The sequence below is a fragment of the Ammospiza caudacuta genome, chromosome 10 (genome assembly GCF_027887145.1).
Source record: "Ammospiza caudacuta isolate bAmmCau1 chromosome 10, bAmmCau1.pri, whole genome shotgun sequence".
Taxonomy (NCBI): domain Eukaryota; kingdom Metazoa; phylum Chordata; class Aves; order Passeriformes; family Passerellidae; genus Ammospiza; species Ammospiza caudacuta.
In genome coordinates this window covers 10,070,130-10,088,051 of record NC_080602.1, presented here as the reverse complement: position 1 = coordinate 10,088,051, position 17,922 = coordinate 10,070,130, and the positions used below count along the sequence as shown (strand labels likewise).

Below are 17,922 nucleotides of genomic sequence, written 5' to 3'. Positions count from 1 at the left end.
TTCTTGCTCCCAAAAATTTGCCTGGGGACACGTGCGCTCTGAGAAGGAGATGAACCTCAAAGGTTCCCTCCCTGACCCTTGGAACCCGCATCTCCACCTTTGAGATTTATCCTTGTTGGTACTGACAGTGCCCCAGACCTGATGCAAACCTAATTCCCACATGTCTAACTGCCTGCAGGATTTGCAATCACAGACTGGTTTGGGTTCGAAGGGACCTTTACAAGTCTAACCTGTGCCATGGGCAGTGACACCTTCAGTGATCAGTGATGGTGCTAAGCTGAACATAGGCATCTGCAACACCACAGAAAATCCTGTGGGCTTCCATCTCGGCCTCTCCAGGTATTTAAGAGGAATTAGGGCTTCTCTCACTCCTTCCTTCAGTTTTTATCCCACAGCCTTGCCAAGGGGGCAGGTCCCAGTACCCCTCTCCCTGTGGTCCCTTCTGCCTCAGGGACAAGGCATCCCACATTCCAGGATGGCTGAAGTGGGAATGTGTGTGCCCAGGGAGAAGGGACATCAGCACCACCATGCCCTGGCCCAGCTCCATAGGGCTGAACCACCCATGGCTGTAAAGCATGAAGAGTTGAGAAGGTCCCACCCATGCATTGTCCCCTCCAAAGGGAACAGAGGGTGACACAAGCGCCCAGCAGAGCCAAAGGAAGACAAAACACAAGTGCCGTGGTCAGGCTGAGGTAATAAATACTTCTATTCATGGAGAACAATGCAGCAGTGCAATGTTTTATTGAAAAAAAAAAAATCATCTCACTTGATACCTCAGAAGACTGCATCGCAACGTTGGAGGGCCGAGAGCGGCGTCAGAGGCACCTGCACCAGGAGCCCCAGGAGCCCTCCCCTGCCTGGGGCCTCCTGGCTGCCAACTGCTCCCGGCATGGCGAGGAGGGATTGCCCAGGATAATGCCCTACATCCTTCCACAGCATGGCTGGCTCAGTCTGGCTGCTCGCCTTGTCACCTCCCAGCTCCCCGGGGACAGCGGTTCCCTCAAGCACAGGACTTGCTGGTAACCTGCTTTCTTTTCTTTCTTTTTTTTTTTTTTTTTCTTTTTTTTATTTTTTAAATTTTTTTTTGTTAAAAAGCCACCCCACATCTTTGCCCTGTTTTTTTTTTTTGAAGAGTCCAACGTACGATTATAGTGCAAGAGGGCTTGGTACAAGTGAGCATTACCAGCATGCCGTGGGGGGACAGTCCTCCCCTACAAACACATCATTGTAGGATTAAAAGAACACCGTTATCTCTGGAGAGAAGCTGTAGTGGGTCACCATGAAAGAGCTTTCAAACCAACCCACTTAAAAACAAGGTCAGGAAAGTTTCTAAACAATCAAATACATTCACTTAAAAAAAAAAAAAAAAACAAAAAAAACAAAAAACCCCCCAAAAAACAATGAAACAAAAAGAAACCAAAAACATTTAGGAACAAAACCTGTTGAGATGGCCCCTTTCCCCCCCGCCCTCCCTCACCCTGCAAACACTTACATATGCTGCAACTACAAGCTGCTCCTTGAGTGGAGGCAGCGAGGAATGACCAAACACGGCAGGAGATGCAGAAGGAATCGAGTTCTGGTGACAGGCACTTAGTGGGGCTTGGGAGGGCAGCAACGGAAGTGTCTCAGGGCCAGCTCTGTGGGCAGCGGGCAGGGGGAGCGCCCCTGCCCCTGGACACCCTCCCAAGATGCCAAACCATGGTTTCCTACAGCGGAGAGAGGAATGCCTGTGCCACAGACGCGGCTTCTGGGAACCACTGGCAGCGGAGGAGTTGGAGGGAGAAAGGTGGAATGTGCCCGTGGCCGTGCCCTCCCTGCGGCACACCTGGCACCTGCCTGTGGGAGGTGAGTGTGCCCTTCCTGCCCCGCTCCCAGCCCAGCCCACGGCCTGGCTGGAGGAAAGCTCTTTGCTGAGGGGGAAGGAAGGAGGTGCACGTGTGAACCGAGGGCTCTGCGCCTCCGTCGCGCTCTCTGGGGTAAGGCATGGAGAGAACGCAGCCGAGAATGGAGGAGAGATGCCCTGCTGGCATCCTGGCCAGGAGGGAGGCTTTAACACCCTGGCACCACACCAGTGTCTGCCTGACTCAGGAATGCACCAGGAGCAAGCCCAGAGCTTGCTGCCCAGGCTGATCTCATGCCCTCTAAGCCTGCTCCTACCCAGCCAGGGAAACTGAACCTCCTGGCAATGCTGCTCTGTGAACTCCAAGCTACACAGCTTAGCATTAAATCCAATAAACAAGAATGAGATCTAGTCTCTCCCTTTCCTCCCTTCATGCTCTCCATGATTTTTGGGTAAGCCAGGCCCAAGGCCTGATCTGGTGTCACACATGGAAAGACAAAGTCCAATTACTTATAACCTCCCCAAAGCTGCTCGAGTTCTCCCACAGCCCTGCCACCTCTCCAGTAACCCCTGGACAGCCTCCTCTCCAATCTGGGAAACACTGCAGTTGGATGCATGATTTCAGTGTTTTTCTGGGTGTGCAAAGCACCCCAAGCCCTTTCCTTGCTATTGGTTTAGCTCAAAGTGGTGCAGGAGAAGCGTGGCTGCTGCAGGGCTGGGATGGTGCCCCGTGCTCACAGAGAGGATGTGAAGGCGATTCCAGTCAAACCTATCTGACCACCGGGAGATGGGATCAGTGTTAAGGCATGAAGTATCCTCTCCCCTGCTGGGGATGCTTTCCTCCCACTAATATGTTCTTGCAGAAGGTTCCCAACCAGCCCAAGGAAGGATTTGGGAAGGCTGCCTGGCTACCCACACCGAGAAACGCCCACATTTCAGGAAATGGCTGTTTCCCAGGAACCTCAATCCTGATCTACCTCTCAGACCAGCACAAATTTCTCTGGCCTGGCAAAAGCCATGCCGCTCCCTCCAGCCCATGCCGGGCATCAGCCTCGCCTCTCTGGCCAGCTGGGTCAGGCACGGCGTAGGAAACCATGGCAAGGACATTCACTGGCAGCTAGGAAGGGTGATTGGAAATTCAAGTATGCTTTCCTCAGCGCGCGGCCCAAGGTGGGCGTCAGGAGCCCCAGACTGGCACGAGGGTTGTGGACATCCCCACTCCACCAAGGGCATTTCCGTGCACCCCACCATCCTCCCCGCTGGATGTCTGCCTGCGCTGGCGTGGCCACGCAGAGATCCACAGATACAATGTGCATCTGTAAATGCTAAAAATAATAAAAAGTGCAACGACGTCAGCTTCTTTAAAACAATCCACACTGCTCTGTTACTGTCACAGGAGGGAGGTGTCAAGGGAGCCGGAAAAAAAACCCTAACTGGAACAGTAGATTGCAAATTTCTCACAGCTTGCACATTACAGTGTAACTGTTCCCAAGGAGCCACAGAGAGAACCCGTCTCTTCCTGCTGCAGCAGTCAGGCCCTTCTCCTAGCAACTCTCCTGCCTGCCCCGCATCCTCCTGCCCTCTCCACAGCCAATCGAGCCTATGGAATTTCTTCACTTAATTAAGGAGGGAGGAGGACAGAGGAGCAGAGTGCAGGGGAGGGAGGGGAGGAAAGTGAGCAGGAACTAAGCACAGTCCTCAGGTTTGCGTCAACGATGCCTTCACCGTAAACAATGGGAAGGAGGGTCAGCCAGCCAGCCCCCCTCCCAGGGCGACCAAGACCTGAGCCAGCCACAGTCCTGGTCCCAAAAGGAGCTTCAGGCTTGGAGTGAATGAGGGAGACCATTCAGCAGATCCACCCCAGAGTGGTTTGTTTTGGAACGTTTTCTTCTCTTTTTGGTTTAAAATGTCACTTGGGTTTTTTTTTTTTTTTTTTTTCTGTTTTCACTTTTCTCTCTTCCTCCTATGCCTCCTCCTCCTCCCTCCTAAAGAGAAGCCCCTTCCAGTAAGACAGGGCAGGAGCTGCAGGCGTGGTGGTTCCTGCAAGGCCCAGGAGGCACCGGTCACTTGTGACGCTGAGCCGTCTTCTTCCGTTTCCTCTTAAAGAAGCAGCAGCACCTGGGGCACAAAGGACAAGGAGGGAGAGTCAGCCCCACGCCTGGCAGCCTGTGATGTCCCCACAATGTCCCCATGATGTCCCTGCCATCCCCCCACTTGTCCTCATGCAACAGCATCTCTGCCTGCCCGGCCTGGGCCCCACCACGCTGCTGGGATGGGGGCAGGTGCTGGTGGGTGGATGACACCTCCAGCCTGCACTGGGACAGCAGGGGTGTCTCACTGCCAGGCCCCAGAGTGCCAGCCAGGCTTCTCCCTCCCAGCTGGGCTTCTCCCTCCCAGGCTCCACTGGAAGGCAAGGAGCCATCTGGGAAAGCAGTAAAACAGGGACCCAGGTGCTCCACTCCCTCTGCCCCACCCCAGAGGAACTGGGCTGGGGAGGTGAGCTCTGGCCGCTTTTCCCAGCCACAAACACACGGTTTTCACCACTGTTCACTAACAAAACAAGTTCCAAAGAGACCTTGGCTCAGGGACCAGGTTTCTTTACTGAACCTTTCACAATAACCAGAGCTTCCACCTTGGATCAATCACTCAGTGCTGGGATGCAGAACCCCTGCTTCTTCCCCTATCCGCTGTGAGGGTGGTGCACAGGGTTAGGGGAAGCAAGAAGGATGGAGAGTGGAGGCTGAGGTGGGGAGGGAACGCCCAGCGCAGCTGAACCGTGAGGAGCGGTGGGTTCCCTGTGGGATACACTGGGAGCAGTCCTCCAGAGCCTAAACTCCTCCTGGCTTCCTGCAGAATTCCTTGGTGCTGAACACGTATCTACCTTCCTGCCCTGGGCCCACTGTCAGGAAAGCTCTGCACATCTGTGAGAGTCCTCCCAAGCTATGTGTCTTGCTCCATCTGCTGGGACAGCTGTCCCTGGAGAAGCCTGGGTGTTGCTGGAAGACTGCTCTTTCAGGCTGCTGGAAGGGATGCTTGGATAAACAACCAGAGTAGACCACAGAGTCTTAGAAGATCCTGAGTTGGAAGAGACCCACAAGGATCATTGAGTCCAACTCCTGGCTGGACAGCCCCAAGAATCCAACATGTGCCTGAGTGTGTCATTCAAATGCTCCCTGAGCTCTGGCAGGCAAACATGAGGATGCAAAGACTGTTTTTTCCTACAACCATCTGTTGTAGGCTAAAAACATTCCAAACCACTCTAACATCTTCTCCAAACTATTTTTCACTGGGTCCTTCGTGGAGTGTCAGCTTTACACCCCTGTCCTCTCAGAGCTGGAGGAACTCTCACCCAAACACTTGTCCCTGGGTGCACAAGCTTCACTCTGGGGTGCAAAAGTGATGTGTGAGCACAACCTGCCATGAGCTGAGCCTGCCAGCACAGATCCACTGCCTGGGAGAACAAACAACTCTCCCTGTGGGAGAGCTCCCACAGCCCCTCAAGAGGAGGGACTCCTCCCAGTGCATGGACTGATGTCCATGATTTGTCTCTAGGCTCCTGAAAGGCCCAGTTCAGTGGAGGGACGAGGAGAAATGCGAAGCCCTTGTCCTTGCAGGGCAAGTGATGCCTCCATTGCTGCCCACCCACCCTGAGGTGTTTGTCTGCCACCTCAGCACCCCCACCCCAGGCTGGAACCCTCACCCCAGGACTGCTCTGGCATTTTGCTGTCCCGGGCCATCTGGCACCATCTCCTGCTTTAGCCTGTTGCAGTACTTGTCCCACAGTAGCCACCTTCCTCCATGGCTTGTGCGATGGAGGGTCAGGGGGACGTCACAGGGAGAGGATGGAGGATGCATGAGTGATGGCTTGGCATGCAGCGGGTAAGGGAAGAAGGGGCTGAGCAGCACTCGACTCCTTAGGCACCGAACAAAGGGAGCTGACTGACTTCTGGCTGGTTTTCTTGTGACTGTCTTTTTAGGCTCTTACTCAAGAGGTCCAGGGAAGGGTTCAGGAAAGGAAGTCCTGGCAGTTCAGACAGGCAGAGGCAAAACACCAAAATAAAAGGATAAGGCAGGCTGACAATTACAGAACGTGATCTCTCTGCATGCAGATGATGCCCAAGAGAACAGCCCCAGACTACGACATACAGAGAAGCCAGAGATGCCAGAGGTATTGGAGGCAATGCCTATGGAGAGCAGGGCAGAGTCAGTCTCCCATCCGACAAGGACATTCCTCGCCACACACGGCCCTGGCCCCCTCACTCTGTGGCAATTTCCACCCATCAGCCCACCCTGGAACCTACAAACTCATCTGAGTGTCTGCATGGCCCTTCCCTTACTGCGTACGTGGCTTCCCCAAGGGGCACCTCCTGGGACAACCTGAGACTGGAACACTAGCTTCAAAGGTCTGATAAAACCCCAAACTGAGCTTGGACCAGTGCTGATCCCAACCTTCCCACCCCTTCTTTCTTGGAGAAGCCCATTCACCTGCACCTTAGCTGGCTGGAAAGGAGCCACCTGTCCTCTCTCAGTAGGGGCTCTGTGACTAATGAGGACTCCCTGGCCTTGTCCTTCCATCCTCTCTGGCCTGTGCTTCTCCAAGAGAAGACTTTCCAAGGAAGTGAGTGGCCCTTCTCCTCAACACTCAGTGCAGGGTTTTCCCTTTGTAACCGTCTGTGTGAGGAATTCCTGCAAGAGGCTCAGCCAGCCTAGGCCTGACTCTGCCCAACTCCATCAGGCATCATCTGCTCACAGACGTAAACGTTTGGGGGAGATGGAAAGCCAAATAGGAAAGGATTCAAATCTGATTTTGCATCCATCCATTCAGAGATCAGCCAAATCCCTCAGCCTAGTGTGGCCGGTCAGACACAGCCCATGCCCTCCCCAATATTGCAAATGGTCCTAAAATCAAAACGGCTCTGGGTTGGCTTTGACTTTGTGCCTTTTTAGCATTTGGTGGGTTTGGTTTTGCCAACCCCAGTCTAGTCTGGTCCGCTCCCCCTTGCATGTGGACTGGAGAGAGGGACTCACCACAAGTTGAGCATTTTCAGGCAGCTACAGAGAGTATAGAGAAAAAACACAGAAAGGAAGAAAGAGCGATTAGTTCACAGAGGTGGGATGGAAGCGAGTCACTGCAGCCATGCAAACATGCAGTGCAGAGCGGCAGACACACAGCAGGCCTGCCCGCCGCCCGCCCCGGCACTCACACCACTCTGCCCTCAGGTTCTCATCTGAAGGAACTCCAGGCCACCATCAGCTCTTGTCCCCTGCAGCTCCAGAAGCAGCAGAAAGGGCCTGATGATGGATCTGCACCTGGGCCCTGCCCTCCAGCGACACCCACTGCCAGAATCAGGAGCTTCTCTCCAGCACGCTCCAAGCAGGAGCGTTGGCACAGCTCTGCCTGTGGAGTGCCAGGGAAAGCCCAGCCCACTACTGCACAGCATCTCAAAACACAGAGCCCAGCTCCAGCTCCTGCCAGCTCTCTCTGGCACCCTTTCCTGCAGAGCAGAATCCCAAAGTCCTTTGTCCTTGAGTGATCAGATGTAAGGGAAGACAAACTCTCCCTGTTTCCCTGTGGCAAACAGAATGAAGTGACCTATGCCTGGGAATTACAAACCTGTCAGTGCAAAGCAACATATGCTCTGCTTCCCAGCACCTCCAAAACCGATCTGGGAGCACACAAACAAGGGCTGGAGAGAGACGGGACAGCTCCATGTGCAGTGGGATAGGGCCTGGGTGGCACAGCTCCTTCCCACCTGGCTTGATGTCTCCCTAGTACACAAGAGTGGGGCTGGACCTGGCCTCACTGCACAAACATGGGCTGGAGATATTCCTGGTTCTTCCTTGCACTGGGTTGTTGGATCAGAACTGATGAGGATGACAATCTGCCCCATCCTAGGAGACACATGCCTGGGGGGACCCCCTTCAGAGCCCATGATGCCAAGCTGGTGGTCTCTGCTGGCCACACAACCCACATCTAACAGGAATGTTGCCCACTCTGGAAGTTGCTCCTCAAGATCTCCCCCACCCTCCCAGCTTGATGAGGAGCCTGCAGCAAATCTGAGGCTTCCTGGGCTGGGAGGAGAAGGTGTGTCTGTGGCTGCTGGGATCAAGGCCAGGCCACCTACCAGTGAGCAAGATCCCACACACATGGCTGCCCAAGGGACTGGGGAATCCCTGAGGGAGTGGGGAACAGAGAGCACAAGATCTTCAGGACAACCAGCACAGATGACACACACCTAGGGACCTTTTCCATCCATGCACCCTTCCTTACACCTGCCACTTTTCCTCTTCATACAGAAGTGCCTGCACAGGTAGAGGCAAACAATGGGGGACAGTGGCACCAGGATCACCCAGTCAAATAATAACCAGGCAGCTGGGCCATGTGTCAGCACTGACCAGCTCAAAGGCAGCCCTGGGCCTATTGGCCCCTCGCTTGGGGGTGCCAGAACTCTGTGGTGACCCTGCAGTGACAGGTCCTGGTTTAGTTCAGAGGTGGTGACAACGTGCAAAAGGTGACATGATGGTGCTGGATACAGGACAGGAGCCAAAATGGTCAAAGCAGCAGCTCCAACAGCAGTTCTCACACCTGACCACAAGCTACAGGAGAGGTCAGCTTAGAGGGAGCACCCTCCACAAGCTGCTTCTGGTACCTCTCACTCAGCTTCTCACGGCTGGACCAAGAGAACCCCCAGGGAGAACAACCCATCCCTGCAGGAGTTACTTCCAGCCTGTTCTGGATACCTGTCACACACCTCTCACAGCCAGAAATGAAGTGACAACTCTCAGACCAAGGATCTCTTTGCTGAGCTATGCTCAAGCTACTCCTACACTCTCAGCACAAAAGCACAGCGTGTTCTCCCTCTGCAATGGGGGCTGCTCACTGGGATTCCTGAGATCAGCTCCCAGGATTTTGGTATCTATGCTCCTGAAATGTCTATCTGGCAATACATGCTCTGAGTAAGAATTATGTTCTCCAGGCATGACAAGTGTCAAAGAGAAGCAGCAGCAGCAGCAGCACTGAAGGCACCATGCACAAAAGCAGCAATAGGCAAGGAAAAGGGCACGGGACACGAGCACTGAGGACTTTGCCACAGAGAAATGTCCCCACTCGCTTCCCAGGAGAAGGATAATGACCAACCAGTGGAAAGGCTGTGGTAAAGCAAACGTACTTAGCTTCCTCCACCACCTCCACCTCCGCCTGCGCTGTGATGGGTGCGTTGGAGTGTGCTCCTGTGGGGTCGTCCACGTTCAGCTCCCCGTTGGTTGAGCTCACCACCTGCAACACAAAGGAACACCCTGTTCACGAGGCTCCCTGCTGAGGGAATGGGAAAGCTGACAAATCACCATTTACTCCTGTCTCTTTTCACCTTCTCAGGAGGCTGCTGAGTTTTGTGGGTGCCTTGGAGGCTCGAGGCTGGAGCAGCCAAGGCAGAGCAGCAGGCAGGGGGCTGTGTGTGGGCTCCCCTGCTCACATTCCTATGCCAGCCCATGACTTGGCATTGAGAGGCCCCTCTGGGAGTGCAGGCACTGGTGTGAGCACTGACTGCCAGCCCTATCTACTCACATGAGCTGTACCATGCTGATTGTTTCCTCCTGACGTTTTTACAGGTGAGCAGCTCAGTCCTGTTGCCTGACAGGACCTTCTCTTAGCCTTTCTACAAGGTAAAAGGAGGCATTTCCCATGGGGTGGGGATAGGGGTGGTACTCAGAACTCCTGGTGGCTCTGGATGATCTGACCACCAGGGATGAAGGGAAGGAAGCCCTTGGAGCAAATGTCCCCTAGTCGGCACATTATGTTAATTCTGAATACACACTAATTTGAACACCAGGAGCTGCTGTTTCTGCCAACCAGGCCCCTTGGGCTCTGCCAGGACAGGTTAGAACTCGGCTCACATGATGCTCAGAGCTCTCCTCAAGTGACAACTCCTTGGCCTTCACCTCTTCCCTTACTCATCATGCCTGGGCTGCCCTGGGTTCTCCAGACCCCCACGCTTCCCATGCAGTTCTGCAGAGCACTGGCACTTAATTGTGTTGTTCACAGGGCTCTTCCCACACTTTGTTCAGCTACTTGTTAAATTCCATGTTACAAAAGGCTTTGATTTTCCTCCTTGCTTTTCACTTCATGTGGCAAATTCTGCCTTAAAGGGAATGGAGACTGGAAGCTGCTGACCTGCCAAAGTCCAGCATGAGCTGGGGCATCTGCTGAGGAACAATTCCAGCCTCTGCAGCTTAGCAGCCACACACAGCACATTTCCTGTTCTCAGCTGCAGGTAAGCAGAATTTTAGTGCTTACAGTGGCACAAGGAGCTCGTAAACTGCTCAGGTTGGCAACTCTTCCCATTTGATTCTAGGGCTGCTTCAGTGCTGCTGTCACAACATTCCCCTCACTGAGAGGGACCAATCTGATTTTTATCATGGCTCAACATATGTTATACATGAGGTGAAAGACTCCTGTAAGAGCTGTACATGCTGTGCTAGCAGCCCCGTCCCTGGGGAGGTTTCTCACAGTCAGTCAGGGCAGAGAAAGCCTCCATGACCAGACTGTGAGTGACCTCTCCCACTTGCCCATGAAGGATGCTCGGGGAATTCAGGCTGTGGGAAGAACATTAACACATAAAAGCAGCTAACTATGACACAAGGAGATCCATTTTGCATTAGGTTGCTAGGAGGGAGCAGGGGATCACTTGTAGGACTTGTAGTCTTTCTTGTAGGCTCATTTTATTGTGGAACGGAACACTCACATAAAAAAAAGTAAATAAGAACATTACTCTGTACTGAGTGCTGAAGTTGTACAATCACAGACTGGTTTGTGTCAGAAAGAACCTTTACAGTTCATCCAATCCAACCCCTTGACATGGGCAGGGACACCTTCCACTAGAACAGGTTGCTCCAAACTCCACCCAACCTGACCTTGGACTCTTCTCCAGGTTACTCTCTGCTCACATCTGGGAGCAGAGCTACACATTCATCAGGTCCTCCTTATTTTTGTTTTTCTGTTACTCACTAAAATATTTTTAAATTAAAAGAGAACCAAGACTAATCAAGCCAAAATCACATAAAACCCAAGTTAGTATCAAGAATGAGTAAAAATGTCAACCTAATCTGCATTTTCCTTAGGGACATCCTGCACTACCTGTCTCCTTGGCTCAGCTCTGTTCTGCTCCAAGCACTAATTCCCATTTCACCTGAGTCATTGTTCAGGGTGTTGTGTCTGACAGCAGAGCCAGCTCTCACAGGAAAGCTGTGCCCAAGAGGCAGCAATAGCAGAGTTCTTCTTTGCTTGGATGACTCCTGCACCTTCTCTCCAGCTTGTCCAGCCAGCTCATTCAGGCTTTAGTGCCAGAAAGTCCCTCAGTGAGCCTCAGTGACAACCAGGACACGTAGAGCTTCACAAATAGGAATTTTTCAGGAATTTAAAAACACTGGTAGGGCCAGCTCCAACACTGTCTGTTGCACATCCTCTGCTCATCTCCTGGCAGTGCAACCCCCTGAAGATCCACCTTGTACCCACTGTGCCCTCAAACTGGTGGTGATCTGCTGTGGAACAGCTCAACTCTTCCCAATATTAATGGGGACTATGTACAACAAATCCTACTTCAGCTGCCTTGAGCATCTCCAAGATAGAATAGAAGGTACTTTATAGACCAGATCTACTAATGCCACTCCTTTTTGTTTTCAGTTTAACAAATTTGGGCTCAAAACTTAAAAAAAGCTTAAAAAATTTTGTTGAAACAGTAAAAGCCATGGTGTTGGCCATCACAGCTTGGGTCCCTCCCAAACCATGGCTTGAGCATGACCTATGGGACAGCACCAGTGAAACTGCTCTCCTGACCACAGCATTGCTGCAATTTGAGGAGAATTCTGGGGGTTTAACACAACATAAGGAAGAGGTACCTGCACAGATCCTCCATGTCGATCTGCAGCCAAATGAGATGTCAAGTACGAGGTATTTGTCTGCCGGCTGGGCTGGATCTCCCACTCCCCTCGGCGATCCGATGATGCCTGCTCAGGAGTTCAGGAGCATGAAAGAAACAGAAGGGAGGACAAAAGGTGAACGAGGAGAAGAAATAAAGGTGTATTGGTTAGTGAGTTAGTTTCTTCGCAGAAAGCAAGGCATTTACACTTTTAGCTGGGCTAAAATTCCCCTTTACCACGTGCACCTCATTATTTACTTCCGTGGTGGCTGCAGTGATCCACTGTGGGAGTGGATTTCATCTCCTTTAGCTGCTGAATGAAGGGAAAGATCTATTCTAGAAATTATTTCTTTAGAACAGCTTCACTTCCATGGATTTCAGCACAGCCACAATTACACTGACAGTATTTAACTATGTCTGTCAGGCCACACACAGCAGAGCACCTGGCTCGGCAGCAAGATGGGATTCACAAAGCTCAACCTCCCTCAAACACATCTTTTTAAACTAAAATTTGCAACATAAACTGAGGTCAAACATTTAATTTCACCCAAAGGCAGTTCCACACGCTGATTCACCTGTGCAGTGCAGAAGGAAACATCCACACCTGCTTTACTGAAGAGAGGGTTGGGGGCTTTTTGGGTTTCTGCAGAAAAGTAGATAAGATGCTTCTGCTAACAAGTTTCCTCTTTGCCCTCAACAGAAGAACATCAGGTAATTTAAATTATTAGAACTTCATTTATTTTCTTAGAAGAATCACTCTGCACTTGCACGTGAAGCTCAGGTGGGTCATTGGTGGGGGTGAGGGTTTTTCCTTTTGTTTCTTTCTCTCAGGAAATGTCCCATCTGTTGCTAAGATACTTAAGAGAACAAAAGATGTGACTGGGAGGAGGAGGAGGAGGGGAAAATGTGCAGCTGGCTACTTGAGGGGTTTCTCTGGGGAAGGGCAGAGTTACCACGAGATTTTAGGCTGAGGGAAGGGGCTGGGTGAAGTTTCCCTCTCCCTCTCAGATTTTAGGCTGAGGGAAGGGGCTGGGTGCAGCTCCCCTCTCGCTGTCAGATTTTAGGCTGAGGGAAGGGGCTGGGTGCAGTTTCCCACTCACTCTCAGATTTTAGGCTGAGGGAAGGGGCTGGGTGCAGCTCCCCTCTCGCTGTCAGATTTTAGGCTGAGGGAAGGGGCTGGGTGCAGCTCCCCTCTCACTGTCAGCATCAGGGCAGAATGTTTGAGCTGTTGTTTACTGTGGGGAGAATTGACTGCCACTGCTGGAGCCCTGTACTGCCTCTTCCTTACTGTGGGTGAGCCTTTGCTCGTAAGAGAAGCTGTAGGACTGGGATCTTATTAACTAACATCTGATCAAACTGGAAGGGAGCCTTAACATCTAGTGGGATGCCTAAGAGGAAAAACAAGGACTGTGAGCCCCCTCCCTGCTCCAAGGGAGCCTCTCACGGCCATGTTCAGGAGCCTGGCTGCCACTGCCCAGCCCCGCCTGCCAGGACACCCCATGGATCCTGCTACAGCTGTGGAGTTTCTGATACATTCATTCACTACTCTGGGATCTGCCTGTCCCAGCCATGACAGCCACGGCTCTGAGGTTCCGGCTGCACCCCTGAACTTCTGTCGGGCCCGGCCGCCATCCCCGCCTGAGGGAGCGGCGGCCGCGCCACAGCGCCCCCTGCAGGCGCGGGGGAGTCACCGCAGCCCTGCCCGGCCCGCAGCCAGCAGCGCCCCTGGTGGCCGAGCCCGGAACTGCAGCGGGGGGAAAGAGCCGCGGGCGGGAGAGGCTGGGCTGGGATTGGGACTGGGATTGTGCTGGGATTGGGAATGGGATTGGGAATGGCAATGTGCTGGGATTTGGACTGGAATTGAGCTGGGATTGTGACTGGGATTGTGCTGGGATTGGGGCTGGGATTGGGGCTGGGATTGTGCTGGGATTGTGAATGGGATTGTGCTGGGATTGGGACTGGGATTGGGAATGGGATTGAGCTGGGATTGTGACTGGGATTGTGCTGGGATTGTGACTGGGATTGTGCTGGGATTGGGGCTGGGATTGTGCTGGGATTGGGGCTGGGATTGAGCTGGGATTTCGACTGGGATTGTGCTGGGACTGAGAATGGGATTGTGCTGGGATTGGGAATGGGATTGTGCTGGGATTGGGGCTGGGATTGTGCTGGGATTGGGACTGGGATTGGGAATGGCATTGTGCTGGGATTGGGGTTGGGATTGGGACTGGGATTGTGCTGGGATTGGGAATGGGATTGTGCTGGGATTGGGACTGGGATTGTGCTGGGATTGTGAATGGGATTGTGCTGGGATTGGGGTTGGGATTGTGCTGGGTTTGGGGCTGGGGTTGTGCTGGGTTTGGGGCTGGGGTTGTGCTGGGTTTGGGGCTGGGGTTGTGCTGGGATTGAGAATGGGATTGTGCTGGGATTTGAGACTGGGATTGTGCTGGGTTGGGGCTGGGATTGTGCTGGGTTGGGGCTGGGATTGTGCTGGGTTTGGGACTGGGATTGTGCTGGGATTGTGCTGGGTTTGGGGTCAGTGCCAGAGCTGGGCTTTGTGGGCCTTGTTATACACACACACTGGTAAAGAACTGTTCATCCTTTCCCCATCTCTGCTTGAAAGCCCCTTCATTTCAAAGCTGTAATAATTGAGAGGGAAAGGGGTCATGTTTTTTCCATTCCAAGAGAGGTTCACACTTTCCTTGGCAGACACCTGTCTTTCAAACCAAGACAGTCACCCAGCTTGGATGACAACATATCCAGTGCTCACCTAAGACCCAGGAGGATTTCAGCACACCTGAACCCAAGTGACCAGTATTAAGAATGCTTCCCAGGTCTGGGAAGTGTGGGACAAACACATCTGTGTTGGCCTCAGCTGAATGAGCCACCATGGATCTGGGCAGGAAACAAGAGGCTCCAGTGGATAAACCCAGGTTGTGAGCAGTGAAAGTGTGCCCAGGGAAAGATTCCAGAAACCCCCCACAAATCACATGGCAAAACTAAAGACAGAGGGGGGAAAGGCTCACTCATCTTTGATTAAAACACTTCACTTTCCAGAGGAAAAGGCTACAAAGAGGTGATTGCACGTTAGCTCTTTACTAGGAGTCAAATATTGTAAGAGAGAATCTGCATTATTAGACCCAAGAACAAAAATTAGGCCATTAAATCTGGAGACCCAAACCCATGCCTCCAATTCACTTCTCGAGACATTTATTTTTTGCTTTTTTTCCTTTAGAGAAATGCTTTGCTCAAGACTTTAAGGGAACATCCTTCAGAAGAGAATTGTTTGTATTTTGGTGAGAAGAACTTGATTTCCTCCGTGGCATATTAAACAATTCATCATCCTATAATGTTTAGGTGAAAACATGAGAAAAGCTGCTGTGCAATCCAGAACTGTGCAGCTCAGAAGAACAAGGCCTGCAGGCTGCCTGCATATTTTGGGATTTCTTTGTGCCTTTGTGAACTAAAATGCCTGAAAAGGAAGCCAGGTGTCACTGTGCTGTCAAGGAAACACGATGCCTCACACATACACAATGTGAAGGTCTGTGGTAAAGGTGGACAATAGGAGACTGGCTGAACAATCCCCCCAAAACCAGGGGGTTACTGCATCCATCAGGGTATTTATTAAAGCAGATGACTGTATCAGGGCTCACACAGCAGCCCACACTCATCACCGTGCTCACATGCTGCAAACAACCCAGCCTCCTACAGCCACACTACCCAAGGAGGGGTTATCCTGACTGTATGTGATGGACTGGGATGTGTCCTACCCTGTGCTAGCTGTGTGACCCTTCAGAGCCCAGGAAGGCTGAGCCCAGACAGGCTGTGACACCCCAGGCTTGGTTCTGTACCCACAAACCCCAGCTCGAGGAGCTGAGCAGAACCTGGAGGTTGGGGAGCAGAATAAACCTGGAACCCCACCCTGAGAATAACAGCAGCAACAGCTCCAGCTGGGAGATCTACTGCAAGTCTGAGAATTCTGTTAACACAGAAAACCCACACTCTAAACACCAACAAAAGAGCACAACGACAAAGGAAAAAATGGGAAATTCAATTTCCCTGTGGCAGCTCATCCAGACTGTGCTGCCTTCCTGAGGGTTCTGCCCTGCCTGTCCTTTGTGTTCTGCAACCCTCCCACTGTGAACTGGACACTCCAAGAAGGACACATGGATGTTTTTGGGACACACATCCCTGTCACAGCCACAAGCTCTGTGGGCAGAGGGCACCTGGGAACAGGCTGCTATCAGCACAACTCTCAGTCTGCTCCAGTCCATGTGTTATGATTAAAAGCACCTCAAAAATGCGGTAGTTACAGAGTTTAACCATGCTGGATGATCAACTTTAACCTGTATACCCACAAACTACAGAAAAACAACCCCATTCCAAAGTGGACTCTGGTTAGCTCACGATACTGAGGAATTCCACTGGTTGATACCTTATTTCAACAACCTTCAACATTCTCCTCAAATCACCATCTCTAAATTAAGCAGGATTTGTCCCTGCTATGACCAAGAATCAGCCCCAGCTATCTGTAATGCCATGTGGCTCCTGCTTGCCCAGTGCCAGGGAACTGGGAGAGGAGCCAAGGAACACACCTGATTGCGAAGGGCCTGCTGGGATGGTCGGTCCCGGTGGATGTGGCTGTCTCTGGTCACTGCAGAGGTCCCAGAATCCACATGGACAGATCCCACGGGAGTAGGCTGGAAAATAAGGTGTTGGTTAGGACTAAGATTCTCACACGCACAAACCCACCTTGTCAAGCCAGCAGGAAGAAGAAAAACATCAAATCACTGCCCAAAGGAGCCAAGGAGAATTACAGCCAGGGCTATAAAATCCCTGTGATTTACAGACATGAAATGTGGTGGTGGATACCAGCACCAAATGTCTTGTATAAAAATCAATTAAGAAGATACAGTTAGTTGCCTGTCTCGATGTCAGATCACACCTAGTGTGTCTCACACAGAATTATTACAACTGAAAATATACAGACTTGTTTTCCTCATCCCATTGTCTCACCACTTGTAAAAATCACGCTTGCATAGAAACAGGACGTGTTAAAATTAAAGCTTCATCTGCTCTCTTCTCACCAAAGTCATAATCCCTGCTCCCAACATCGAGATCTCCATGGCAACCACCGTGGCTGTCAGCAATAGCACACTTGTCTTACAAGGTGCTCTTTATCAACTGCCTTTGTAATTAAAGAAAAATGAAGGGAAAATCTTGATTCACAAAGGGAATGATTTCTTAGGAACTCTGTTGAGCACAGTAAGCATGGGGAACACTAAATATAGTTGGGACACTAAAGCATTGGTACCAAGTTTAGCACTGATGGCGTTTGATCTGGCACCAATGACAATTCATTTACAGATGTCATTACTGCTCTTTGGGGTGGGTTATGAGCAGAATGATTGAATGATCCAGAACAAAGAGCTTTAGATTCTTCTACCATATTTCCCCATGATACGTCCTTTGGCTAAGGTCTTCCTGAGTTTAACTGGGTTTTGATCGTAAAAGTCAGGCAATGAGATCAGGATGATGGTGTATGTACATGGAGTGGAGTCATGGAGCTGCTAAATGGAGGTTGGTTTCTCCCATATTTCCTTTCCATGTACTGCACAGAGCTGGTTTGGCCTCTGAGTGTCCTCCAGGATATTATGAGTTCAGGAGAGCGAGTTTAGATTAGATATTTGAGAAGAAATTCCTCCCTGTGAGGGTGGTGAGGCCCTGGCACAGGCTGCCCAGAGAAGCTGTGGCTGCCCCACCCCTGGCAGTGTCCAAGGCCAGGTGGGACACAGGGCTTGGAGTAACCCGGGACAGTGGAACAGTGGAACGTGTCCCTGTCCATGGCAGGAGGTTGGAACAAAGTGGGCATCACAATCTTGCCTTCCAACCCAAACCATTCCGTGATTCTACTATCCACTGAACATCCATCACAAATTCTGTTCCTTTTTGATGGGAACATGACCATTATAGGGGGTTTCTGTGATTCTCCTGCTTTAAGGTGGATTTTAGATACTGGTCTCCAACCCTGTGCTGGACTAGTTCTAGCAGTCTCATCATGATCATTGTCACAAATAGGAAAATGAGGCTTGAATGTCCAGAGAGGTGGATGGGGCCTCTGTCCCTCAGGCACTGCAAGAACCCCCTGAACACAACGTCAGGACATCTCGC

The 17,922-nt window shown here is 51.7% G+C and overlaps 1 protein-coding gene across 2 annotated transcripts in view; it reads right to left on the bottom strand.

The window, feature by feature from the left end:
* Positions 1-1,480: 1,480 nt before the first annotated feature.
* The window catches only part of CSNK1G1 (casein kinase 1 gamma 1), a 99,453-nt gene continuing 83,011 nt past the window's right edge, over positions 1,481-17,922 (bottom strand). For both annotated transcript variants that reach the window (XM_058811026.1, XM_058811027.1), the window contains 4 exons: positions 16,347-16,451; positions 11,735-11,842; positions 9,010-9,116; positions 1,481-3,958 (listed from right to left, as the gene is read on the bottom strand). In XM_058811026.1, coding sequence (XP_058667009.1) covers positions 3,904-3,958; positions 9,010-9,116; positions 11,735-11,842; positions 16,347-16,451 — 375 coding nt within the window. In that variant the 3' untranslated portion in view covers positions 1,481-3,903. The remainder of the gene's footprint in view (positions 3,959-9,009; positions 9,117-11,734; positions 11,843-16,346; positions 16,452-17,922) is intronic.